Source organism: Thalassophryne amazonica, chromosome 10 (assembly GCF_902500255.1).
Source record: "Thalassophryne amazonica chromosome 10, fThaAma1.1, whole genome shotgun sequence".
Classification (NCBI taxonomy): Eukaryota; Metazoa; Chordata; class Actinopteri; order Batrachoidiformes; family Batrachoididae; genus Thalassophryne; species Thalassophryne amazonica.
Window position 1 is genome coordinate 8249875 of NC_047112.1, and position 26277 is coordinate 8276151.

A 26277-nucleotide genomic window follows, 5' to 3' on the forward strand; every position below is an offset into this window, starting at 1 on the left:
GGAGAGTGGCTGCTGCTTTCACTGCATCTGAATTAGAGGATATCACTTAAAAACGAGTCGTCATAACATCACACTCGTAAACTTTGGAATTAATCTATGGCTCCAACTTTGGCAGCTACATTCCATTCAAGCGCATGCTGGGGCGTTTTCTTCAAAGCTTTGGAAACACTCAGAAAAACAACTACTTAAGAGTATTCTGTTTTCTCCGTAGCTGTTGTGAATGTTGTATACTTTGAAACTGGTCCACAGAAGTGCACAAAGTAATCCTGGTGTATCATCGGATGGTCACTAACAGCCTAAATCAAAATTGTTACAATTTCGGTGCGACATGTCGTTCAATTAAACTCTTTTAGAATTTTGGCTACGCATTTAACCGCTCATCTTCAACCGCTTACTCCAATTAAGGGTCACAGGGAGCTGGAGCCTGTCCAAGCAGTCACAGGGCGTGAGGCGGGTTCACCCTGGACAGGACACCAGTCTGTCACAGGGCCACATACAGACAAACAAACACATTCAGAGCTACGGACAACTTAAAGTTTCCAGTCCACCTAACCCGCATGTGTTTGGATGTGGGAGGAAGCCCACCTACCATATCTCACGGCATGTTGTGATTCAGCAGCACGAAATATACATTAATCTATTGGTTCCTGATATTGTCTAGCTACTGAGCTGGGACTACCACTGAGGTGCTACCTAGATTCACGGAATTTGATAGTATCTCGCTAGGTGTGCTGACAAAACTTGTCTACTAAAAGCACAACTTGTTTATTTGATCCTATACCAACAAAATTGTTTAAGGATCTTTGGCCCATTCTTGGGCCGATTTGTGCTGGAAATTAACCTTTCTCTAAACTCTGGATCTGTTCCAAATTGTTTTAAATCTGCCGTGGTTAAACCACTACTCAAGAAATTTAATCTTGATCCTGCTGTATTGAAAAATTGTAGGCCGATATCAAATCTATCATTCTGCTCTAAAATTCTGGAAAAGGTGGTTTTCACGGCAGCTTGTGGACTATCTTACTGAGAATGACCTTTTTGAGCCACTGCAGTCTGCTTTTAGAAAACATCACTCCACAGAAACAGCACTTATTAAAGCAGTTAATGATCTTTTGCGAGCAATGGACTCAGATACTACTACAGTATTGGTGTTGCTGGATCTCAGTGCTGCGTTTGACACCGTTGATCATCATATTCTACTTGATAGGCTAGAAAACTGTTTCGGGATTACTGGAACTGCTCTTGTGTGGTTGACGTCTTATCTGTCTGGTCGTTCCCACTGTGTTTTGTGCAATGACACTACCTCTGATTTTAGGGGCATGAAGTTCGGGGTTCCGCAGGGATCCGTTCTGGGTCCCCTGCTTTTTTCCCTGTATATGGCACCCCTTGGGAACATTTTGCGGCGTTTTGGGGTTGCTTTTCATTGCTATGCTGATGACACTCGGTTGTATATGCCGATAGCTGCTGGAAATCCTGTCCACATAAAATCTTTACAGGACTGTCTCGCAGCAGTGAGAAGTTGGATGTCTAACAACTTTCTACTTTTGAACTCTGATAAGACTGAAATGATGGTTCTTGGTCCAGCAAGACATCGGCATCAATTTGATCAACTAGCGCTTAGCCTAAGTTCATGTGTTATACAACCCCTGGCAAAAATTATGGAATCACCGGCCTCAGAGGATGTTCATTCAGTTGTTTAATTTTGTAGAAAGAAAGCAGATCACAGACATGACACAAAACTAAAGTCATTTCAAATGGCAACTTTCTGGCTTTAAGAAACACTATAAGAAATCAGGAGAAAAAATTGTGGCAGTCAGTAATGGTTACTTTTTAGACCAAGCAGAGGGAAAAAAATATGGAATCACTCAATTCTGAGGAAAAAATTATGGAATCATGAAAAACAAAAGAACGCTCCAACACATCCCTAGTATTTTGTTGCACCACCTCTGGCTTTTATAACAGCTTGCAGTCTCTGAGGCATGGACTTAATGAGTGACAAACAGTACTCTTCATCAATCTGGCTCCAACTTTCTCTGATTGCTGTTGCCATATCAGCTTTGCAGGTTGGAGCCTTGTCATGGACCATTTTCTTCAACTTCCACCAAAGATTTTCAATGGGATTAAGATCCGGACTATTTGCAGGCCATGACGTTGACCCTATGTGTCTTTTTGCAAGGAATGTTTTCACAGTTTTTGCTCTATGGCAAGATGCATTATCATCTTGAAAAATGATTTCATCATCCCCAAACATCCTTTCAATTGATGGGATAAGAAAAGTGTCCAAAATATCAACGTAAACTTGTGCATTTATTGATGATGTAATGACAGCCATCTCCCCATTGCCTTTACCTGACATGCATCCCCATATCATCAATGACTGTGGAAATGTACATGTTCTCTTCAGGCAGTCATCTTTATAAATCTCACTGGAACGGCAGCAAACAAAAGTTCCAGCATCATCACCTTGCCCAATGCAGAGTCGAGATTCATCACTGAATATGACTTTCATCCACAGTCCACGATTGCTTTTCCTTAGCCCATTGTAACCTTGTTTTTTTTTTTCTGTTTAGGTGTTAATGATGGCTTTCGTTTAGCTTTTCTGTATGTAAATCCCATTTCCTTTAGGCGGATTCTTACAGTTCGGTCACAGATGTTGACTCCAGTTTCCTCCCATTTGTTCCTCATTTGTTTTGTTGTGCATTTTCGATTTTTGAGACATATTGCTTTAAGTTTTCTGTCTTGACGCTTTGATGTCTTCCTTGGTCTACCAGTATGTTTGCCTTTAACAACCTTCCCATGTTGTTTGTATTTGGTCCAGAGTTTAGACACAGCTGACTGTGAACCAACATCTTTTGCAACATTGCATGATAATTTACCCTCTAAGTTTGATAATCCTCTCCTTTGTTTCAATTGACATCTCTCGTGTTGGAGCCATGGTTCATGTCAGTCCACTTGGTGCAACAGCTCTCCAAGGTGTGATCACTCCTTTTTAGATGCAGACTAACGAGCAGATCTGATTTGATGCAGGTGTTAGTTTTGGGGATGAAAATTTACAGGGTGATTCCATAATTTATTCCTCAGAATTGAGTGAGTCCATATTTTTCCCTCTGCTTGGTCTAAAAAAGTATCCGTTACTGACTGCCACAATTATTTTTCCTGATTTCTTATAGTGTTTCTTAAAGCCAGAAAGTTGCCATTTGAAATGACTTTAGTTTTGTGTCATGTCTGTGATCTGCTTTTTTTCTACAAAATTAAACAACTGATTGAACATCGTCCGAGGCCGGTGATTCCATAATTATTGCCAGGGGTTGTACATCATACTGACAAAGTGAGGAACCTTGGGGTAATTTTTGATCCTACGTTGTCCTTTGACCTCCACATTAGGGACATTACAAGGACTGCTTTCTTTCATCTAAGAAATATAGCAAAGATTCGTCCCATCCTGTCTATGGCTGATGCTGAGACTCTGATTCATGCTTTTATTTCTTCTAGATTGGACTATTGTAATGCTTTGTTTTCTGGTTTACCACAGTCCAGCATCAGGGGTCTTCAACTAGTTCAAAATGCTGCTGCCAGACTTCTGACATGAAGCAGAAGGTTTGACCATATTACGCCGGTTCGGGCATCCCTTCACTGGCTTCCAGTCTGTTTGAGATCGGATTTTAAAGTATTACTATTGGCCTATAAAATTGTTCACTGACTGGCACCCTCCTATGTGGCTGGCCTGGTTGAGTCCTATGTGCCGGCTAGGGCTCTGCGTTCACAGGGTGCAGGACTATTGTGTGTCCCGAGGGTGAAGAAAAGATCAGCGGGTTACAGAGCTTTTTATCACCGCGCCCCAGCTTTGTGGAATGATCTGCCTGTGCTGATACGACAGTCGGACTCTGTGGAGACTTTTAAAGCCAGGCTGAAGACACATTTGTTCTCCCTGTTTTATCATTAGTTTTTTATATGAAGGTGTGTTTTTTATTTGTTTTATTTATTTTATTTCTTTTACCTTTTTATGGTTAATTTTTTTTTATTGTGTTTTAATCTTATTTAATTTTGTTCTGCTTTTAAATGTTTGTGAAGCACCTTGAGGCGATTACTCATGATTTGGCGCTATATAAATTAAATTATTATAAATTATATAAAATTATTATATTGTCATGAAAAGCTCCACATTTTCCTCATGGGAGCACAAATTAATTCTAATACATTCTGTGATGGCTGCACAAAATTAAAAGTGAAGGGTTGGGGGAAGGAGTAGGATTAATAATAGTGAGTTAAAAAAAAAATCACATTTTAATCATTTTGTGACGGGAGCACGAACAAAAAAACGTGAGACTGGGTTGCCACACAAACACGGGGAGAACATAAAACTCCACACAGAAAGGCCACAGGTGGGAAGGTGTTTAACCAGCTTTTTTCAGAAAACGGGGTGCACGACCCTGGGCTCACAGATGTGCAAATACAATACTTTTAAGAGCACTTGTTCATTGGCTACTTTCATTTTCAACTTGATGTCAGAAGAAATTGACTTAAAGTTTTGAGCCATTTCTGTCTTTCAGGTTTGTCCTTCTGTTCGCTGCAGCCAGAAACACCCCCTCCCACAGTGAAAGTCTTTCTCATCCGTTTTTCTTTGATGTTGCCTGTTCAGGCTGAACCAACTCCAAACTGTGAGCGCAGGAGATGCAGGACAGCTGGCCCATGTTGTCCAGCTGGACGTGAGGGATGCCGGATTACAAGAACTGGACGTCCGGGCTCTGTGCAGGCTGGAGCTCCTCCGCTGTGACAGAAACTCTCTGTCCGTCCTCCGAGTCAGCGGCCACACCCTGAAGAGCCTGCATGCTGCACACAACGGTACAAACACTTACTCACATCAAACACGTCCTGTTGACACATTTGCTCAGATCTTAAAGACTCACGATTGTGTTGTGCAGAGCTGAAACGGCTGGAGGTGTTCCCAGTGCCTGAGAGTCTGACGGCGGTGGATTTATCCTGGTATGAAGCTCCTCGGTGTCCCGTTTACTGCTGGGAACAGAAGGTTTCTGGGCTTCTTATCACTTTGACTGTTTGTTTCTTCAAAGGAACAAGCTGAGCTGTGTTCCTGACTGGCTGTGTGACAGCAGAAGACTGGAGGTGTTGGACATCAGCCACAATTCTGTTAATGAACTGCCAATACAGTGAGAATCGCACAAAATCACAAACACACGGTTCACTGACGCATGCATCAACCAGAAGAAGTGTACAAACAAGACCCTATAATGAAGCAACGTGTCAAAAAGAGAAGTTATAAACTGCTTGAAACTGTAGTATTGATATTCATTGAATTTAAAGTAAGCTGTAATTTTCTTTGATGTTTGCAACTGTATGTGCTGGACATTTCACAGCAGTTGGAGTTATTAAATTATCATCAGTCAGCTGCCTAATGTAGTCGTGATCTTTATGCTGGACACAGCTCTGTTTCCGCCCCTGAGACCATCCTTCAATCACAGACGGGGACTCACACAGTTTAGTTTGCATGCATTGTCTATAAATGAATGGTTATCAGAGCCAAAACCTCATTCGTTTCATCAAATGCACATTGCTTTACATTTGCAAATACTTTTGCTACAATAATGGCCCCATAGATCATTGATTGAGTTTATTTTGTAAAAGCAAAATAGACAGATTAACACTGATTCCATCACTGTTCCCACTTACTGTATTATGTAGAAGGCAATCTGTGGTGACTGTTTTAACTTTAAAGAAACTAATTATTCTGAAATATAAATTATAATCCTTCATGCTGTTTTCTATTTGTATAGTTTACAAATCATTCATGATTCTTCTGCAAGAGGTTGTTATTGCTTCTGTGCAGTAGATGACTATTCATGGTATCATGATACTAATTTAAAAAAAAAAATTATACTCTTCTCCCCTCCCTACAGGCTGCTGTGCAGCTTCAGTCTGAGGAAGCTGCTTGCTGGCTGGAACCATGTGTGTCAGCTGACTGACAGCCTGGACAGATCTCAGCTGGAAGTCCTGGACATCCAGCACAACCATGTGACTGAGCTGCCAGCAGACATGTTCATCAAAGCCCAGAGGTAATGCAACAAAAACTACTACACACTCCTCTTCTTTCATTCTCTGATCTTGTTTCTATTTTGTCCTTCGGATCGCTCCATTAATTTTTTTTTTTTCTTCCTGATTTAAATCACAGCTTACGTTTCCTGAATGTGTCAGCCAATAAGCTGGAGAGCCTGCCCCCTGCTGGCTTATCAGAGGAGAGCTTCAGCAGTCTGGAGGAGCTCTTTGCCACCAACAACAGCCTGACGGACAAGTGCGTCCCTCTGCTGACAGCCCACACCAGCCTCAGAGTGCTTCACCTGGCCTACAACCAGTTGCAGACCTTCACCGCCAGGTAACATAATGGGTTTGATTCCCAGACAGCAGTAAACCAGACTGGTTTATGTATATATGCATGCTCTTTCTAAGGTGGGGGGGAGCAGAAATGTTTTAATTATTGTTTTATCATCCACACTTGAATCGTAGCAGTAAAAGTTTCCTAATTGCACCTCCTGCAGTAAGCTGGCACGACTGGAGCAGCTGGAGGAGCTGGATCTGAGCGGGAACAGACTGCAGGCCGTGCCCACCACCATCCTCAGCTGCCAGCGCATGCACATGTTGTCCGCCCACTCCAACTGCATCAACACCTTCCCCGAGGTCCTCCAGCTCCCGGAGATCAAGGTAACAGCACAGATGAAAACATAGACGTATTAGAGCATGACCAATGTGGATTTTTTGGGGGGTGGCCAATACAGATATTGGGGTAAAAAATATTTACAATAATGATATATCTGCCAGTGTATACATAAAAAAATGGCAGTGAATGAAACGTGACAAAGAAGTGCTAATTCAGGCTTGATGTTTTGCAGTTTAAACATGTTATAAATATAACCAACGACCAGGAAACATACATCATGCTGCCTCCAACAGATTGGCAGTTGCCATGTCACTTTGCATCACTCAGCATTTTCATAAAATAGACTTCTTGTCTATTTTGGTCCCGCCTAGCGTGTGAAGCAGTAACCACTTTTCTTGTGTCGCTTTAAAGCTACGATCACATTAACTGAAAATGACAGTGGCAAAGCAACGACTTACTGTGCCAAGGGGTGATGGGGTCCCAGCCACCCTCTGCTGGAGTAACTACATGCTGGATGGTGTCATTATGGAATAGAGTGCCATCGGAGCATCATCTGCTGGATAAACTATATAATGATGGCTTACAACAGCCAAAGTGTATTTCTGCATTGATTGTTCAGTAAAGTAAAAATTGCTATATCAGCAAAAATATCGCTGATACCGATATGTTCATGAAAAGCTCATATTGGCCGATTTTATCGCTGAAACTGATACATCAGCCAGACTTTGATACGTTGGACTGCAGGTCTGTTAGCTGTCGAGCCGGAGAGGAGTCCAGGACAAACCCAGGGCCCCAGAAACTGAATGGAAAAATCCGTTTTGTTTTTGTTTGTTTTTTTTTTAATATATCTTGTGCATATTTTCCTGTCAAATATGGACTCACAGACACATGTACAGTTCTACTCAAATCCTCAACATTTGAAAGAGCACATAAGACGGGATCACTCCTTTAAGCGTCAGTGTTAAACATGACGACGCAGCAGCTGACTCTGTGGTTCACAAACGTCTGCTGAGCTAAAGGTCGGAGGTTAAATTCCACACAGGATTATTTGATGTTGTTGTTTTGTCTTCATTGTCGAGTTCTCCGCCCTCAGCAGGGACTCATGTCCTGTCCAGGAGGAGTCCTGTTGAACTTTTATTTGAAATTATTTCTAACTTTGAAGCTGGACTGAATCTGACCAACATCGGTGGAACGGAGTTCCTGGAGTGCTAAAATTGATTGCACTGAAAATGATACTGATCCATTTCACTGACAAGAACCCCCCCCACATTCCAGTTCTTCTTAAATAATAAATGATTAAAATAATCTACCAGTTTGTTAGTGATGAAAACATTAAATGTCATGCACTAAGAAAAGACTTGAAAAGCGTAATGAGGCTCAAGAAACTGGATCCTTGATTTCTGAGTCGTGATGTCCTGTAAGATCATCAGCTCTCGTCTGCACTGATCACTTTGTCTCGTAGTGCATCGATCTGAGCTGTAATGAGCTGACGGAGGTGACGCTGCCAGAGACGCTTCCTCCCAAACTTCAAGAACTGGATCTCACTGGGAACCCTCGACTGAACCTAGACCACAAGAGCCTGGAGCTCCTCAAGTACGAACACAACACACAGCCAAAACCATCAAACGTCACATTGTAATAAGTCAAAGTCAGGAACTTTAAAATAAAACATACTGTTTTTGAACGTGTTCAGTATTTTTTTTTTTTTTTTTTTTTTTGAGAACACGGTCCAATGACTAATTTGGGCAAACATGTGCTCAGCCTTGTCCAATTTGAACTTTGAAACACATTTGCCTGGAGCTTATGCAGAATTAAGCCCCTCAAACAAGGTGTGCATGTGGCGTTTAGACGTGCATGTTATGCACACCACTGTCTGCTACATCATGTCACGACTTAGCAAACGTGTTACACAACACCACACAGTTGCTGGCACGCGCCTGGTTGTCGAGAGAGTTTTGGACACGTCCAGCTAATCTCATCGCGCGGTCTCCTGTTACATGCCACTAACCCTCCACGCCACTCACACGCCATCTGTGTGATGGCTGGAAAGCAACAGAAACTTCAGATCCACAATAAAAATGGTAGAAAACACACAAAGTTGATAAAACGTTGGCAGGAAGCAACAGAGGACACAGTACTTTAAATGGCACTAAGCATGGGTCAGTCGCCAGTGTGGGTGGCAAGTATAGCACGCCAGTGGTTGGCTCGTACACGCCATCTTAGTGAGAGGCTTTAGGCTGAGTTTCCCTGAGCTGTACCATGGTGAGCATAAGTTATTGCTCAAGTTCCTGAAAATGAAAATTGTCAACATGTTCAAAACTAGTATGAGTTTAATTTTTCCCAGCTTGTGCCACATCACGATTTGGGAGGTGCCAGAAGTGAGAGCTGCTTCACCCCCCAATTGGCCAAGGTGCTCAAAGTTGAAATTAAACCTGATGGGGCCCCATATTTCATCACAGAAAACATAGATGCGATGTTGGAGAATCTTCCCAGAAATACCAAAACAACTTTCCAGTTTCTCTTAATATCAGTCAGTAAAATCGACCTTTTCTTCTTCTTCTCTGCAGTAATATCAGGTGTTTTCGGGTGGATCCTTCTGCATCGGCTCTGAGTGTGAGCGAGAGCCACGGCGCCCCCGCAGTCTGGAGCCATGGTTACACAGAGGCCTCTGGAGTCAAAAACAAGTCTGTGCTCCATTTCAGCTCATCAGCGTTTGTTGATCTCCAGTATCATTTAAAAGCCGTTGTGAATTGGGGCATTCTGGGGGCACCTAGTGGGCATGTCACAAAGTACAGCCTGGCTCTATGGGTGTATCTACAGACGTACTACATATGTCACACGCCCATTCAGCTCTTAACTCGACTTCAACTTTAACATGAAACTTTCAGAGTAGCTACAAAGTAATTTTGCACAATATGACGTCTCTATTAATGACAATAAAGGTCTTTGATCCAATAAGATAATTATTAAAGGGGGCATATTGTGCCAGATCACTTTATCTTTCACATTTTCATGTGTTTGATGTTTCATGTTAAATATTTCCAAAGTCTCACACTTCTGAATGATTTCACAAATATTCTCTTGATTTAATCAGAATTTATGACTGACAGCTCTGTGACATAAGTAACAGAAACAGCAGAAAACAGTTGAGCCACTCTTATTTTCCATTTTTATTGGCACAGCTGCCGTTATGCTCATTAAATATAAGTGATGTCATCAGGAGGACGTGACATCACAAATATTTGTTTGCGTTCAGGCTGTGCGTGGCCGCGCTGGCTCTGGACAGCTTCTGTGGGATCCGTGAAGCGTTGTATGGTGTCTTTGACGGCGACAGGAATGTGGAGGTGCCTAACTTGCTGCAGTGCACCATGGGAGATGTTCTAGCAGAAGAGCTTCACCGAGGCCAACGGCAGGATGACTACATGACCAACACCTTCCTGACCATGCAAAGGTACAAACCGCCCGCCGTCAGCTGAGACAAAACGCGCACACTCCTCTGAATGCTGTGTTTCTGCGTCACAGGAAACTGGGCACCGCAGGCCAGAGGATGGGCGGCGCCGCAGCTTTGTGTCACATCAGACACGACCCGGTGGCTCCCGGTGAGCACACCGGCTGCTTCACCCTGAAGGCCGCCAACGTGGGCAAGTGTCAGGCTGTGCTGTGTCACGATGGAAAAGCTGTGAAACTGTCCAAGCTGCACACCGTCAAACACGCGTCCGAGTACCAGAGAATCCGCCGCCATAACGCCATCATCACTGAGGTAACCAACTGATCGGCACTTGAGTGTGTGATTCCAAATACTGATTCTCAGCCATGCAGGGAAATGGTCAGAAATGAATGTGGTGGATCAGCTGTTTTTCCCAGAATGCCTGTATGTAGAGTAACAATAAAATCCATGTGTCTATAGGATTGGCACCGGCCATAATATTAGGTACACCTGTTCAACTTGAAGCAAATATCTAATCAGCCAATCAGTAGACTTGGTCCACAGAATCTGCACAATCATCTCTAGTGTCGATAGAGAACAGTCTGAAAAAGACGAAATATCCAGATCCACTGAGAGGACGTTCTCTGGTCGAAAACACCTTGTAGATGGCAGAGGTCAGGGGTCTGAATAGATAGAAAGGCATCAGGACCTCAATTAACCACGCTTTACAGTGAAAGTATGAATCAGATCTAAGATAAACTCTGAACACAGAAGACACTGAAGAGCATATCGGGTGTCGCTCGCTGTCTGCTGGAGCACAGGCTGAGCAGAACAGGACAGTGGAAGACCCGAAAACTGTTGGTGGGTCTGAGTCTGTACTTCTGCTGCTGGATTCAGGTGGTTTATGAATTTGGTATAAAAGGACACAAACTACAAGCTACTGTATCCAGTAGCTTGTACTGCAAACAATTAAAAAAAAAAAAATACATGCATATGGAGTAAACTCCAACTGATATAATTTTTTTTTGGGGGGGGTGATACTGATACTAGGGAGTTAAAAAAAATTACTATATATGTATAATTATACACACTAAAAAAATTGGCAGTGATTCCTAACATTTCAATATCAAACCCTTATGACAAAAAAATGAAATTGAGGCTTAATGCTGCTTTTACTCGGATTGGTAATCGCTGCATAATATCGCTCTGCATTTCTGTAAAATGGAGACTTCACTTATTTTGGCTCTACCTAGCTGGCAGCATTGCGATAACTACTCCCTGTAAAATGCCCACTCTGATTGAAAATGAACAGCAGCTGGTCACTTTGCCTCTGTCTCTTGTAGCTCATGTGACCAAGGGGTGATGGGGGATCCCAGCCATGCTTGGCAGCATTGTAAACTGTGCAGTTGGTGCACTCTCTGCTGGACAAACTATATAATAACACCATTTCTGAACATTTTAAATCTCTCTCAGCCTCTTGTACAGAGCTTTAAGCTCAGTAGAATGAGTTGGCTTACCAATACGGAGACCTGGGTTAGATTCCGGTCACGGTACCTGTCTGTATCCTTGGACAAGACAATCTGCATCATCTCAGTCCGATCAGGTGTAAATGTGCACCAGCCTTGACTGGGAGGTAACCTGCGTACACCTGAAACTCACTGGTGCTGGTGCGTATCCCCGGATGCCATCATGTGAAGTGTATCAGAATCTGTTACCGTCCAGGGCGAGTCGTTTTCGCTCATCAACATCCTCCCTGTGGTATCCAAGGATAAGCGTCAGCACCTTTGAGTCTCAGGTCCTTCCTCTTCTTTAGCGCTTCACTCAACATCCAGCACCAAAGAAGAGGTCAAATCTCATCAGTTGTTGTTCACTGATTACATTTGGAAGCGGATCAACAGGTTTTAATCGGGTTTCAACCGTCACCGCCGTGTTCCAAATGCTTCTCACCTGCACCAACACAACTGATCATCAAATATGTCGTCTTAATCGTGGCCCTGCTGCAGTGTCCCAGTGTGTCTTTCTGGGGGCGTTTACACATGAGCGTTAACATCTTTGCTCCTCTTCCTCTGCAGGACAGCAAAGTCAGCGGAGTAACGGACTGCACCAGAATGATGGGGTACTCCTTCCTGTGCCCGTCTGTGACCCCGCAACCGCATGTCTCCACGGTAACCCTCACCCCCCAAGATGAGTTCTTTGTGCTGGGGAGCCGGGGCTTGTGGGACATGCTGTCTCCCAGCGAGGCGGTGGAGGCGGTCAGGAATGTTCCTGACGCTCTGGCTGCTGCCAAAAAGCTGGTGACGCTGGTGCAGAGTTACGGCTGCTCCGACAGCCTGAGCGCCGTCGTCGTCCAGCTCAACGTCACAGAAGACTGCTGCTGTTTTTGTGAGCCGCCACCCCCGCCGCCCAGCCCCGGCCTGGGGGCTCACACGCACCCTTACTCGGCGGGTGACGTGCCACTACCACCAGCTTCCTCAGGAACTGTCAGTGAGCTGAGCAGTGAGTTTAGCACGTCCGAGATGAGCAGCGACGTCGGCTCGACAGCGTCCTCGGAGGAGCCACTGCCTCAGTCTGAACCGCTGACGTCCCACCTGAGCATGCCTGGGCGGCCTGGGGGGCGGAGACCTGCTGGCAGCGGCAGGATGTTCCAGCGACAGTTCTCTGGTGCTTTGTCGGATAACGGACTTGACAGCGAGGATGAGGAGCCCATCGCCGGCGTCTTCTCTAACGGCAGCCGCGTGGAGGTGGAGGCTGACATCCACGGCCGAGACCGCTCGGCGCCGCACCCTCACCTCAATGTTCCCCCCCGTCACGAACACACGCTCCCACCCTACCCCTCCCACGCGCCGGCGTCACACTTCTCCATCTCACCGTCCTCAACCTGTGCTGAAGGGGAGGGACGGCTGGGGACCCTGGGCCGCAGGGCCCGACCCAACGGCTCCGTGGCATGTCAGGGCAGCAACCAGGACCTCATCGAGGAGGCAGCCGAAGCCCCCCTCAGGAAGCAGGGGGGCTACTTCAATGCACCAGCCCAGCCGGACCCCGAGGACCAGCTCATCATCCCCCCGGAGCTGGAGGAGGAGGTCCGGCAGATCATCCAGCAGCAGCAGGACCAACAAGCACGTGCCTTCCAGAACCTGACAGACTACTTCCTCACGCCTCTCTGAACCAACCACACAACCTTTGGACCACTTTTTTTTTTTATTATTCATTTTTCTTACTGTTGACAGGAAATGCAATTTTATAACACTCTTAAATCCTCTCATCTTTCTGTTTATTTTTAAATCACATCATTAATCGTTAGAAGCACTTTGAAATTGGAGACTAATTTTACTTTAAATGGTACTTTGAGAGATCAGAACTGCTGTTTTTGGGTTGTTGGAGCTCAAAAACTGTTTAACTCATAGGAGATTAATACTTTAAGGTGACCTCATCACTGCAGCGCACTAATATTCTCTGAGAGAAACCTTATTTCTGACGGGCTGGCGGAGGTCAGAGGTCATGGCGGTGGGACGGGCCGGATCCTGCACTTGTTACCAGCTCAGTGAATGTTCTTGGAACAGAGTGAAAAAGAGCTACTTTTGCTACGTAATAAATTAAAGTTTTCACAAAAAGTGAAACGTCAACTCTGACTTCTTGTTTACTGACTGTTAAATGTTAATCCAGATTAAAAACTGGTTTAGCTGCTGTGCTGATTTAGAGCCGAAACAATTAGCAGAAAAATAATGAGATGTGCTCCATGTTTTTCCTCTGCAAGGTTTTAAATGGATTATGGCATAAATCTGATTAAATTAGTGATTTTTTTTTTTTAGTCTGCACAGGATGGTTTGTTAGATGTTTATTATTTTTGTTTTAACCCGTTAATATTCAGATCAGCTGTATCCTTTTGAAAAATGAGGACATTTAAAGGTTAAGAGGTTTAAACCAGATTATTTAAAAAAATATATTTATGCAGTACTTCACAACCAATCAGTAAAACTGTAAAAATGTAAATCTGGCAAACAGCCTTGGAATAGTTACCAGCAAATACTATTATGCTCCCCCTACTGGCCATTTTGTCTTTTTCTGAACAATAATCTCAACTGGTGCTGACTTAAAAAAAAAAAATAATAAAATCCTCCACAGGAGCATAAAAATGTTTTAATAAGAGTTAAACTAAAACAAAACATTCAAAAATTACAAAGTCTGTTCAACACACAGCTGTCATTTGCTTAAGAGACTTTACTGGAAGTTGCAATAACAAAAGTCAAATAAAAGCAATTTAAAAACTTCTATCATCTGTACAGGTTGCATCATTTAAAAGTTAAAAATAAAAACTTATTTCACATAAAGTCACATCTTCAAAAGGATTTTAGGGACAAAACAAACTAACCTGAGGATTTGTGTAGATTAAACCAACCATATGTTAAATTACAGGAGGAAGCATTTTTCCAGAATTGATTAGTTTGTTTATTTTGGTAAACGTAAAATTATTTATGCATCCTGCACATTTTTTGTAGTTTTTTTTTTTTTTTTTGTGCTACTGTGATGAACAGTTTTACTGGAGACTGATGAGGTTTTTCAGCCTCTGACTCCTTCAGAGTTCAGTTTTTCTTTTTCATATTTAATTCTGGAGTCTGAGACAATGTCAAAATAATGGAGACTCTCTCTCCACTCACCCACAGCTGCTTCGTCAAGGTGCAGCAGAGAAAGAAAATGTTTGCGGCACCTGGAATGTTTAGCAGAAAAGAGGGGGAAAAAAAAGAAATCACAATATAATGCACTAAAAAATGCCAATAATCAGCACTCCCACCTGATCAGGTGTCAAACATTTACTCTGTCCCTGTGGGATATTTGTTGTTCAAGCTCCCAGCACCTGAACGCACCACTGAGTTAAATATTGACAAATCACCTGCTGCCACTTTAAATACACAAAATACTCAAAATGAACACAAACTCAAAATAACCATGAAGCACTGTGGTGGACATCCTGTCCCAAACTTTTCAAATATTAGTACCATATTTTCAGGAATATTAATTAATGCATCACAAAGAAAATTAAACATGTCACGCATGTGTCAGTCGCATTTATTTTCGAAATACCGCTTCATGCAACAAGAAGCAGAATGAATTTAACTTGCATTATTTATAACTCAAACCCTATGTTAGCAAGCATAAGATAACGAGCTTGTTAATGTTATTGTATGAGGGCCAAAACAAGTGCCCCCTTTCTTGTGGCCACTGAACAAACAAGTAGTGTAGTGGATGCAAACATGCAGTGCAATTAAACTTTTGAAAACCATCATTTGACAACGTAAAAAATGTCTGTAAAAGACTTGACTGACTTGTTGCTACAGTTCTTATTACCTCACACAGTCTAAACCACTGCTGTTAGAGCAGTGTAAAAGATGCATCCATCTTTTTATCCCAGAGCAAGGTCTTTGAGACCATGACTTCTTAAATTCACTCATGTTCAAAGATGTTTTCCATATATAATATTCTTTGCATCACCAGTCTGTGACTCTCAGTACATCATTCAGTACACTGTAACATCTTGTCACAAATGTTGATAGTGCCATCTTGTGGTCACTTTGTGTGCCCCTCAATGAGAAGTAAAATCAGCAGGATGCAGTTGTGTTGCAAGCTTATTTATGATTTGTTACCAAGTTGGTTGAGTCTCGTTTACACTTTTACTTATTGTTTTAAATGCTGGTTGAACCAGTTAGAGCACAATCGTAAGTACGGCTGACCGTGAATCTCTTCAGAATAAGGCAAATACTAATGCGCCGCTATGGTGTGACATGTCTCCGATATCTTTAAAGATTTAATTTATTGATGTGAAAGTTGATACACGTCTCCTCATGTTTAAGTATGAATTTGGGTGTTTCAATTTTAACTGTGGCCACCAGGGGGCAGAATCCAAAAACTATGCATGGAGGCTCAGACTTTATGGGTGTTGATGAAACTACTGCAGGGAAAATACAAAATGGGTTCAATGTTAGGCTCAGTGATACCGGGTAGGTTACGTGTCCCTATGTATACATATATTACCAAATTGTTGGTGTGTTTCTTTTAGTTTGAGATCACTGCATCGTTTTCAGTTAATCAAAATTTTTTCAAAGCAAAATGCCTCCTGAAAAGCAAAAAAAAAAAAAACTTCACACACTCAATAACTGGGGTGGAACCAGACGAGAGCTCCACAATATAATACACCTATCACGGTTCTGTACATATACGTAATCACGTCACTATTTGTATATTTTATAAATCATTTATGCAAGACATCGTTATTTCTTCCCTGCAGTAGTTGACTTTTTGTGGCATCATATTTATTTCAAGAGATAAGATCAACTATTTCCTCGTATGAACTGTTGATCAAAAGTGTCAGTTCTTCATGAGAAAAACGCCAAATTCAGTTTTAAAAAAACAGTTAACGACAAACCCAAAAACTCCTGGTCCGGTTCCCTCACACAGACGTGGTCTCAGGCTTCAGTGGTGCCCTCTGTGGGCCGGATCGGGGCTGCTGCCTCTCCACCTGGTGGCGCTTTTTCTCCTGTAGGTACCGCTTCACTCCTTGGAGGGTTCGGACAGTGAGCACTGCACCGATGACGTACAGGATGGCTGTGATGAGCCCGAACAGAGCCACAGCGGCATCGCCGCCGCTCACGCTACAGTTCATCCATGTATAGCCATTACGGGCGTAAATCCGCTCGCGCTGCTGACACACATCTGTGGCGTTGACCCTGATGATGAAATGCAGGTAGAGTCCGACAGCCACCACGTACACCACCGCGCCCACCGCCTGAAACAGCAGCGCTCCAATCAGAAGCTTCCGAGACATCAGGTGAGGGGGTTTGCTCGCAGAGACCACAAACAGAAGTGAGATGACCCCGAAGGCCAGGCTGAAGGGGATGCCGCCGTAGAGGCCCGGCGCCCTCATCTGGCTGTACTGCATGTCCAGGTCTCGGACCTGCTGGAGCTCAGTGCCCTGCAGGTTGAAGTCGGAGTTGATGTTGAAGCCACCCAGCCCGCCCATGGACGAGATGCCGGTGGAAACCATGTGAGCCGCGACCACACAGATCAGGACCAGAGCATTCGTCAGCACGGCACAGATCAGGACGATGCCTGACGGCAAGACCACATGGAGGAGACCGTGAATGACATCACAAACGCTTTGACATTTGATCAATTCTGTCCAAAAATGAAACACTTTATCCTCAACTAACACACAACCCTCATGACCCTGAGTTATGTGACCTCTAGAAAAATGAAAATTTTAACACCCCACCCAAATCTGTGAGACCTCCTCCACAAGAATCAGACACAGTAGGTGGTGACGTGCTGTTTTGTCTTTGACCATCAGAGGGTGCTATGGTAAGCTGCAGTACATGGAGCTGTATATGAGAACTAGAGAGCACAGTCCCAATGCTGCACACTAAACAAAAACGTCCCTTCATGGACAGCAACATGATGTCTCCTAACCAGGCAAAATATTGATGAAGTACCCAGATGTTAATGCATTTTCAATGGAGATTCGCGACTGAACACACTCAAAAATGCATGTTAAAATGCCATTTTGACCTGGATATCGAGCCAGTAAAATTAAGACAAATTATGTCAGGAAAGTATTAAACTTACTCTGACACACGCACATTCCCAAATATTAGTGTTGAAAGTTACACAGATCTGCGCTGTTAAGCTACGCTGCTAGGCTGAGCTGCAGCTGCTGTTCAACGCAGCGCGGCTCCTAAAACCATTACAATACATTTATACGTATATATTATATTTTTACACAACTGTCCTTTATTGACCGAGTTTCATTCATGAAGTCAGTGGTGTGAGTACACATCTCTGTGTGTGGGTGTGACTGTGAGCGGCACAGCGCGGGTCATTATAATCTCATTATTTTAAGTTGCAAATTAAAAAAAAAAAAAAATCCCGTCTTGTCGAACAGTTTTAATCACTAACGACAAGTATTTTAACTAGACATTGGTCTAGCAGTGGAAAATATCAACTAGACATAAGTGAAGAGTTAATGGTCCGTGTCATCGTGCGACATAGGTACATACAAGCTGTTTATCATCCAAATATCACGGACAAAGTGACAAGAAGAACCAAAACCACTTCCTTATGGAAGGAAATATTGTCTCCCTTGTTCCTCCGTTTGTGGCTTTGCCAACATGCGCAGCTTTCCGGCATATCCCACCTGTTTCTTGAACTGCTATGCACGCAAATCACTAACTTGCCCGGAATTAAAATAGCGATCACTCCTCCTTGTCAGCACACGGCTCAGCGCTACTGTGCTCTCTAGTTCTTATATACAGCTCCATGCTGCAGTACAACTTCAACAAAAGCTGAAAGGATTCAAGTTTTTTTTGTTTTGTTTTTTTTTAATCGTATTGTAGACCCAACAACCCAAAAATTTATCTCCTCCACTGTTCTTTTTGTGCAATAACTGAACTGCCATGACATCAACTGAGCTCTCAGCCAATCACAGCACATTATTAATCCATCCAATGACAGCGTGATCTTGAATCCAACACAGTTTACTGCTGGTGTTTGTTTTTTTTAACCCTCTTTAACCTGTTTATGCCGAGATTTTTTTTTCATGAGTGGAAAAAATTGCATTAGTCCCTTTAAGATTTTTTTATTGTGAGTAGAAAGTGACAGTGATACACTTGAGCAACAATTGTTGCCAGTGTGGAAAAATGGGTTAAGTTCACATGACTGTCAGGATCTGTAGGCTGCGCACTACTAAACATTTCTTAACTGTTGAGTTTCAAAGTGGTTTCTAGTTGTGCAAACTGAAACGTGAGCCATGAACCGGTTTGGCCAGTGCCAGGGAGGAAAAGGAACTTATTGTGTGACGTTGACTCACCTCTGAAGGAGCAGATGTTTGTGCATTTGTTGTCTCGGTAATCCATTCGGGGGACATCCCGCACCTCGGTTCTGGGAGGAGGGGTGGCACTTCTGGGGTAATATGGAGGACGAGATGAAGACCTGACACACAAATATGACATTTTGACACAGGCTGTCTTCCAGCGAGTTCATTCTTGGACTGACTTTAAAGAAAATCTGACTTTGTGAGTCTGCTTTTAATTTTTACAATCTCAGTTTGGACCAATCCAGATTTGGAAGCCTGATGATGGGGACGGACACCCACAGGGATTTGACCACTGCTCCAAACTTGTTTAATTTTGTACAAGTTATGAAATATTTCAATTAAAGTTTCTGGAAATGTCAAATTTTGATAAGTTGGCCGCACATCCAGAAGTTACTTTTTGTGACATTAAAATTAAGACCCTTTGGCTTTTCTCGTCACTCTGAGTCACCACAGCAGATCCGAGGTGGATCTGCATGTTGATTTGGCACAAGTTTTACACCGGATGCCCTTCCTGACAACCCCACATTGTATGGCAAAATGTGGCAGGGGTGGGGTTTGAACTGGGAACCTTCCACACTGAAACTAAACTCACTACATTTTAGGTTCTCACGACTGTCTGAACCATAATCGGCTCTTATCACCGTTTTCAATGAGCGTACCTGTCAGGTTCTGGATATCTGTCATCGTGGGACTCCCGGTAATGTCGGTGGTCTCCATTTCTCTCCCGGTGTCCCCGGTTTGATCGGGGCGGGTTACTCATACCTGAAATCAAAATAATAATAAAAAAAAAAAACTCAACAAAGCATCAATCATACGCCATTCAAAAAGCATCTGGCAACAAACATTAAAAAATAAGTGAAATTTTCTTACAATCAACTGTCAATTGTCTGTCATATACATACATGACACACACACACACACACACACACACACACATATATATATATGTATATTTAATGTATATTTTACATTATATCTTAATCAAATGTGCACCAATCACTCTCATATTTGAAAGTGAGGTGCAGACTGGCACTCACTATCAGCTGACAAAGTTTGAACCGGTGTCGCAGACCGAACAGTCCTCCCTAAAAATCGGTCCGCCATGCCTTCACTGCGCATGCGTCATTTCGGAACGTCGGCAATATTTCACCAATTATTGCCTCGTTTTACTTCAAATTGCACTCCAGTCATCATCTATCTCAGCAACAGATATCTGAGGCTTTTGTATAACAATTATTTCCACATAAATTCAGCATTATTTCATAATAAAAGATGGAGGAAGTGATCAGAGCGCCACAGCCATGACGAGCTGCTCCTGCTGCGTTCACAGCGCCTTCATCATTACAAAGCGTCATGGATTATCGCCTTGTTTCTGCATAAAACAACCTTGTTTCTTTAGAATGATTTAAGACAGGGATGCTCAAGTTCGGTCCTCGAGAGCTACCTTCCTGATACTCAGTTGTCTCCCTTCTCCAACACACCTGAATCCAATGAAAGGCCTTTCATTGGATTCAGGTGTGTTGGAGAAGGGAGACAACTAAGAGTATCAAGAAGGTAGCTCTCGAGGACCGAACTTGGCCACCCCTGATTTAAGGTTTTACCTTGTCATCTGATGATTAATAATCCCATTATTCCCTTTGACTCCTTTGGGTGAAGAGAGTCAGTCTCAACAAGCTGCTGTGGTCCCAAATGACACATGCGTAGTGGAGGCAGGGTGGACCAATTTTTAGGGGGGACCGTTCGGTCTGTGACACCGGATCTGATCCAGATTACAGATTTTGTGGCTATAAATGTAACATTGAAACCTGATTTAATGTATATTTTACATTATATCTTAATCAAACGTGCCCCAATCACTCTAATATTTAAAAGAGAGGTGCAGACTGGCACTCACTATCACCTGACAAAGTCTGACCGGGATTGGGGATCTTGTGGACATTTGAATTTAATATTGAAAAGCCCATTTGGTGTACATTTTGCATTATAAATTCACTTGCCCAGTTCCAGATCATTGCCAGTTCCAGATCACTGCTGTAGTATTTGCGCTGCTGTTTCTTGTAATCAGCGTGAATAAGCTCATACTTGGTACCAATGGAAAGACTGATGTTTTGTCTACAAACAACACAAGCTCGACCGGATCCAGCCATCCTTGTGATCCGGTCACGGTGGTGTGCGCGCTTTTTCTCACTCACTCATTCCTGCAAGTTTGAAAGTGACGATCTCTAAGACATAGTAAAGGTGAGTTAGCCATTCAGTGTCATTGGTTCCAGAGTGGGAAAATACTTATTTACTTGGGTAGAAAATGTCTGTGTGTTATGTCTTGCGGTTTAATTGCTGCACACATTTATCTCCGACATGAAAATTTGCCGGTTGTGGATCACTGAGCAGCAGCCTCGTGTCAGTGCGAGTCATTGTGAGCCATGTGTACTTTGGGGGTCATCTCAACATCACAAATGGGCATGAATGTGGGGGCTTTTACTTTTTAATTCGGGAGAAATCTCACCTCCACACTTCATTTTTTGCTCGTAAAAACGTATAACTGCCTTTTGAAACTAAGTATATTCTCATTTAATAAGTATAATTTATATCATTTTGTGTTCAAAACACATTCTCAGGCACAGTGTGTATCATTCTGCATTAGAAGGGCTCCAGCCAGATGCCAGGAATGAACCCAAAGTGACACAGTGTGTCGTGATCCAGAACTGGGCAACTGTCTGTATTTCAATCAAAAGCTCTTTTGATCTATATTTCATATTTTAGCTTGTGAAAAGCCACTTCTAACAAGACTTTGCCCATTAAAATGTTTTCCAAGGTAAAAATTTGTGTAATTGGAAATAATGTTGGCAGAGGTTTGCACTCTAATTTCCACTGTGGTCCTCTGGATGATTTTTTTTTTTTTTTTTTAAGTACAGAAAGAAGCGAAATAAGGGATAACACACTCATTAAAAAAAACAACAAAAAAAAAACATGTCATTATGCTGCCTTAGTTTGATCATTGTTATTATTATTGCTATAATTTTGTTTCTTTTTTGGCAGGAATGTTCTTCCATAACTGTAGTTTTTTGAACGGTGGTGAAAAACCGAAACAAATCTCACTAACGTTGATCGTTTTAACACACGTTCAAACCATTAAAGCATTTACAAAAACAACCGAAAGAGCGAGTGAAAGTCAGCAGTTAAAATGTAAACAATCTTTAGCTTAGCTTAGCTTAGCTTAGCCAGAGGTAGCATAAGAATCAAACTCACTGTGAAGACGACGTCGACGATTTCACTCTAAATCACAGCGAAAAGGTCATTAATTAATCCTAAAACACTCAAATCACGCCGCTGTTGTTGTTTCGTTCCCGCAGCGAAACGGCCCCACCCATCCGGACAGGAGGAGCTCACCTGAGCAGGTGAGTACGGAGCGCAGAAAGGGCCAAAAAAAAACACGCTGTAAGGCGGCGGTGGAATCAGAGCGGGGGGGGGTTGAATGTGCTTCAAGTGGTGAACAGACAGCGGGGTTGTTTGTGTGTCACTCGGCTGTGGAGAAGCTGGTCTGCTTCTTACAGGGACAGAACTCCAGACAGCTCCTTCATTCATCTGCCAACATGTGGTCAATCTGTATAAAAACAAGAGGGAACCGAAGCCGGATGGAAAAAAAAACCCCAATACAACAAATCTTATCTCCATTTATTGCTCCATAAAACGATGGCATGTTTATCTTCAAAGCAGGACCAGACTTTGATCCAGGCTTCGAATGTGAAAGAAACAACAAACGGCGTGATTGTTCCGTTTGTTCTATAGTTTATTTTACACGTTATAAGAGGCCAACTCAGCCCAAATAGAAGGTTAACTGGTCCTCCTCTGGATCTATCTGAATCCTAAATCTTAGATGTTGAACATGCAGTCATTTTCACGGAGTTTCACACATTTTGTGAACCCACTTGCTCGCTTTGTTGACCCTGATGGTCACAGGGAAAAATTAAAAGTGGTTATCGATACGGTACCACAACATCCATTAATAAACCACTGTGATAATCGGCAGATAAGGCGCACGTCACAGCATTGAAATGAAGAATTTAAACTTCCAAACATTGTGTTCGGGTTGTGCATGAAGTGTGATTTCAAAAACCAACTGGGCACCACATTCATAGTACAGCAGATAACTGTTGTTCAAATCTGGTTACAAGCACCAAAATTTGACTGTGTATACCTTTTGAAACATATTGTAGAAAAATAATGTGAGCCATTTGAATTTTCAATAGGGGGCCAAGTAGGGGTCAGTTGAAGAACTGCATAGGGGTCAAAAAATGTTCCAATCATATTGAAAACTATACCACATTATGTGTCTGATCACAAAGATTCCAAAAAGGTATAGTTTGGACTATCTATAACTGAATGTTCTGGAGATATGGGGTAAAAACAGCAAGAATGGTGACAGGTCAGTTTCAGTTTGTACAGGGGTCAAAAGTTAAAGTTGCTCCCGTTTTGGTAAAACGTAGCACAAATTATTGGTTGAACTAATAGGATTAACAAATGGAATAGTTCTGACTGTGCTGAATGTTTGGTCTCCAAAGTAAAGGTCAAACAGTGTCGAAGTCCATTGGATTCTATGGCATGTGACAGACGTTACCCCATAACATGATAACTAAGCATGACACATGGGACAAACTATTCCTTTTTAAAATCCTACTAACTCAACCAATAATTTGCATCATGTTTTACCATAATTGGAGCAACTTTAACTTTTGACCCCTGTACAAACTGAAACTGACCTTTGTCACCATTCTTGCTGTTTTTACCCCATAACTCCAGAACATTCAGTCACAGATAGTCCAAACTATAGCTTTTTGGAATATCTGTGATCAGACACATAATGTGGTATAGTTTTCAATATGATTGGAACATTTTTTTTGACCCCTATGCAGTTCTTCAATTGACCCCTACTTGGCCCCCTATTGAAAATTCAAATGACTAACATTATTTTTCTAAAATATGTACCAAAGTCAAACTTTGGTACTTATGACTGGATTTGAAGGATTCCTCTGCAAATATTCTGTTATCTGCTGCACTGTCATACCAATTCACGGTTTGCACATGATACCAACAGCAACAACCTAAAATAAGTTCAAATAAATTATATTTTTCATTATTTTTGCCCATTATTATTAAAATTAATTGAATGTGGCGAGGGGTTAACTATTTATCCAGTAACCATAAAGTGAGGCGTGACAGAACATTAGCTTTCAATTATATTACGATGTGTGGTGATAAAATGTGACATAATCCGGGTCAGGTTTGGGAATGTGTTGATGCTGTTCTTTGTCACGGAAACCGAATGGAAGTGAGATTACTTACAAAATCTAGACTACAGAAAATCACGTTAACTGGATTGACAAAGAAAACAGGATAAAACTGTATATTATTATTGTCATCATCATTACTTATACAGTCTTTGATCTAGACTTGTTTTATGCTGTTTCTACTTTTATCATGTTATATTGTTTATGTTATTTTTACTGTTTCTTGTGAAGCACTTTATGATTTTTATCTGTGACAAGTGCTATATAAATAAACCTTATTATTTTATTTTTGTACAGACATACTTTATATTTGATATTTTTAGTGTTTTTATTGTTTGATATGATTATTATTTTATTTTTATACAAACCTTTTATTTCATATTTTATTGTTTTTATTGTTTAATATGATTTTTTTTTTATACATACAAACCTTTAGCCAAATTTGTTTTTATGCTGTTTTCTACTTTTATCATGTTATATTATTTATATTTTATTTTATGTTTACTGTTTCATGTGAAGTGCTTTATGATTTTTATTTGTGATAAGTGATCACTAAGGGCCCTTGGGCATGGTCCTTAATCCCATAGTTGCTCCCGGTGTGTAGTGAATACCTTGCATGGCAGCACCCTGACATCGGGGTGAATGTGAAGCATTATTGCAAAGTGCTTTGAGCGTCTGATGCATATGGAAATACGTTATATAAATGCAGTCCATTTACTATAAGTGCTATATAAATAAACATGTATTATTATTATTATTAGTATTTTCTTTTGATACAGACAAACCTTTAGCTAGACTTGTTTTTATACAGTTTTCAATTTTTATTTTGTTTTATATTGTTTGATATTATTATTATTATAAATATATTTTCCTGTCAGTACCAGTAACAATATGAGCAGACATACACAAACAGTGCACACTATAAATATGAATACACATGCTGTATAAACTACATGCTGGTGTCGCCAACTGAACGGTCCCCCCTAAAAATCAGTCCCCCCTGCCTTCACCGGGCATGTCATTAGCCGCGGTTCACTGATTATCACCTCGTTTCTGCTTCAAACTGCCTCCAGTCATCATCTATCTCAGCGACAGATATATGAAGCTTTTGTACAACAATCATTTCCACATAAATTCAGCATTATTTCATCGTAAAAGACAGAGCGATAAGAGCACCGCGGCTAAATGAGCTGCTAGCTGATGTGTTCACTGCACATCAGTAATTTATAGCATCACCGATTACCCATCCCATTAATCCATTTGATGGCTTTGGGTGAAGAGACTCAGATGAGCTGCTGAGTTCTGAAATGACGCATGCGCAATTTTTAGGTGCGGACCATTCGGTCTGCAACACGGATCATGTTCCCAGGCCAGAAGATGGCAGTACAGCACCCAGTACATATGTGTTTGTGTTTTTTGATGGTTTTATTTTTCACAATATGTAAATAAGGCATAGAGATTACTGAACACCAGAGGGGACATCATCATTCACGTAGCAGCCAGCAACGGGTAGCTTGAGCTGCCATCTTGGAAGGGGAATTGAATAACTTCACATCATGTAAAAAAAAAAAAGCCTAGAAGTGTTTAGAGAAAGGGATCCTGTCTATGAATTGTTGTTGCTACTTCATTATGTGAATCTTTTTATGTGTTCATAAAACAGAATTTTATGTAAAAACAATAACAACAAAAACTTTGGCTCATTAGTACTAAGTTAACGCGGTGTCGGTTCTGTCAGTCACAGAATGAGGAGAGATTGTCAAAAATACAATTCAGTTGTCCAATGTATTAAAATATAATAATTCTGTGAATAAAAATGGCATTAACAATAATAACACATGTATATTTTTGACACTTTGTGTGTCTTGGTGTTGCTGGTTGTTGGTGGCGGTGGTTCAAAAACTTGTGACCATCCCTTCTCCAAGATGGTGGGAAAAATATCGCAGCAAGGAACTCAATGTTCGCTCTACTGTTCATTCATCTCCACACCAGGTGCCGCCAGGTGGCGGTAATGAGCAACTTCGTCTGCCAAATGCCAAGAAGA

The 26277-nt window shown here is 42.0% G+C and overlaps 2 protein-coding genes across 2 annotated transcripts in view; one reads left to right on the forward strand and one right to left on the reverse strand.

Moving 5' to 3' along the window:
* The window catches only part of LOC117518289 (PH domain leucine-rich repeat protein phosphatase 1-like), a 30749-nt gene extending 16474 nt beyond the window's left edge, over window positions 1-14275 (forward strand). The window contains exons 7-17 of the mRNA XM_034179388.1: window positions 4637-4839; window positions 4920-4980; window positions 5067-5162; window positions 5910-6065; window positions 6182-6382; window positions 6546-6708; window positions 8127-8257; window positions 9232-9348; window positions 9921-10115; window positions 10187-10424; window positions 12164-14275. Coding sequence (XP_034035279.1) covers window positions 4637-4839; window positions 4920-4980; window positions 5067-5162; window positions 5910-6065; window positions 6182-6382; window positions 6546-6708; window positions 8127-8257; window positions 9232-9348; window positions 9921-10115; window positions 10187-10424; window positions 12164-13255 — 2653 coding nt within the window. The 3' untranslated portion in view covers window positions 13256-14275. The remainder of the gene's footprint in view (window positions 1-4636; window positions 4840-4919; window positions 4981-5066; window positions 5163-5909; window positions 6066-6181; window positions 6383-6545; window positions 6709-8126; window positions 8258-9231; window positions 9349-9920; window positions 10116-10186; window positions 10425-12163) is intronic.
* Window positions 14276-14584: 309 nt separating this feature from the next.
* Window positions 14585-22352, reverse strand: si:ch211-191a24.4 (uncharacterized protein LOC100150331 homolog). Its single transcript, XM_034179389.1, has 4 exons — window positions 22198-22352; window positions 19611-19713; window positions 18946-19067; window positions 14585-17192 (listed from the first exon to the last, which is right to left on the reverse strand). Exons 2-4 carry the CDS (start codon window positions 19709-19711, stop codon window positions 16534-16536), a joined length of 882 nt encoding a protein of 293 aa, XP_034035280.1. The 5' UTR covers window positions 19712-19713; window positions 22198-22352; the 3' UTR covers window positions 14585-16533.
* Between the last annotated feature and the right edge of the window lie 3925 nt (window positions 22353-26277).

Coding starts and splice junctions, on each gene's coding strand:
- si:ch211-191a24.4 (XM_034179389.1), bottom strand. CDS start 19,711: ATGAGTAACCCGCCCCGATCAAACCGGGGACACCGGGAGAGAAATGGA. Junction 19,068..19,610: donor AGATATCCAGAACCTGACAG/GTACGCTCATTG, acceptor TTTGTGTGTCAG/GTCTTCATCTCGTCCTCCAT. Junction 17,193..18,945: donor AAACATCTGCTCCTTCAGAG/GTGAGTCAACGT, acceptor TCTTGCCGTCAG/GCATCGTCCTGATCTGTGCC.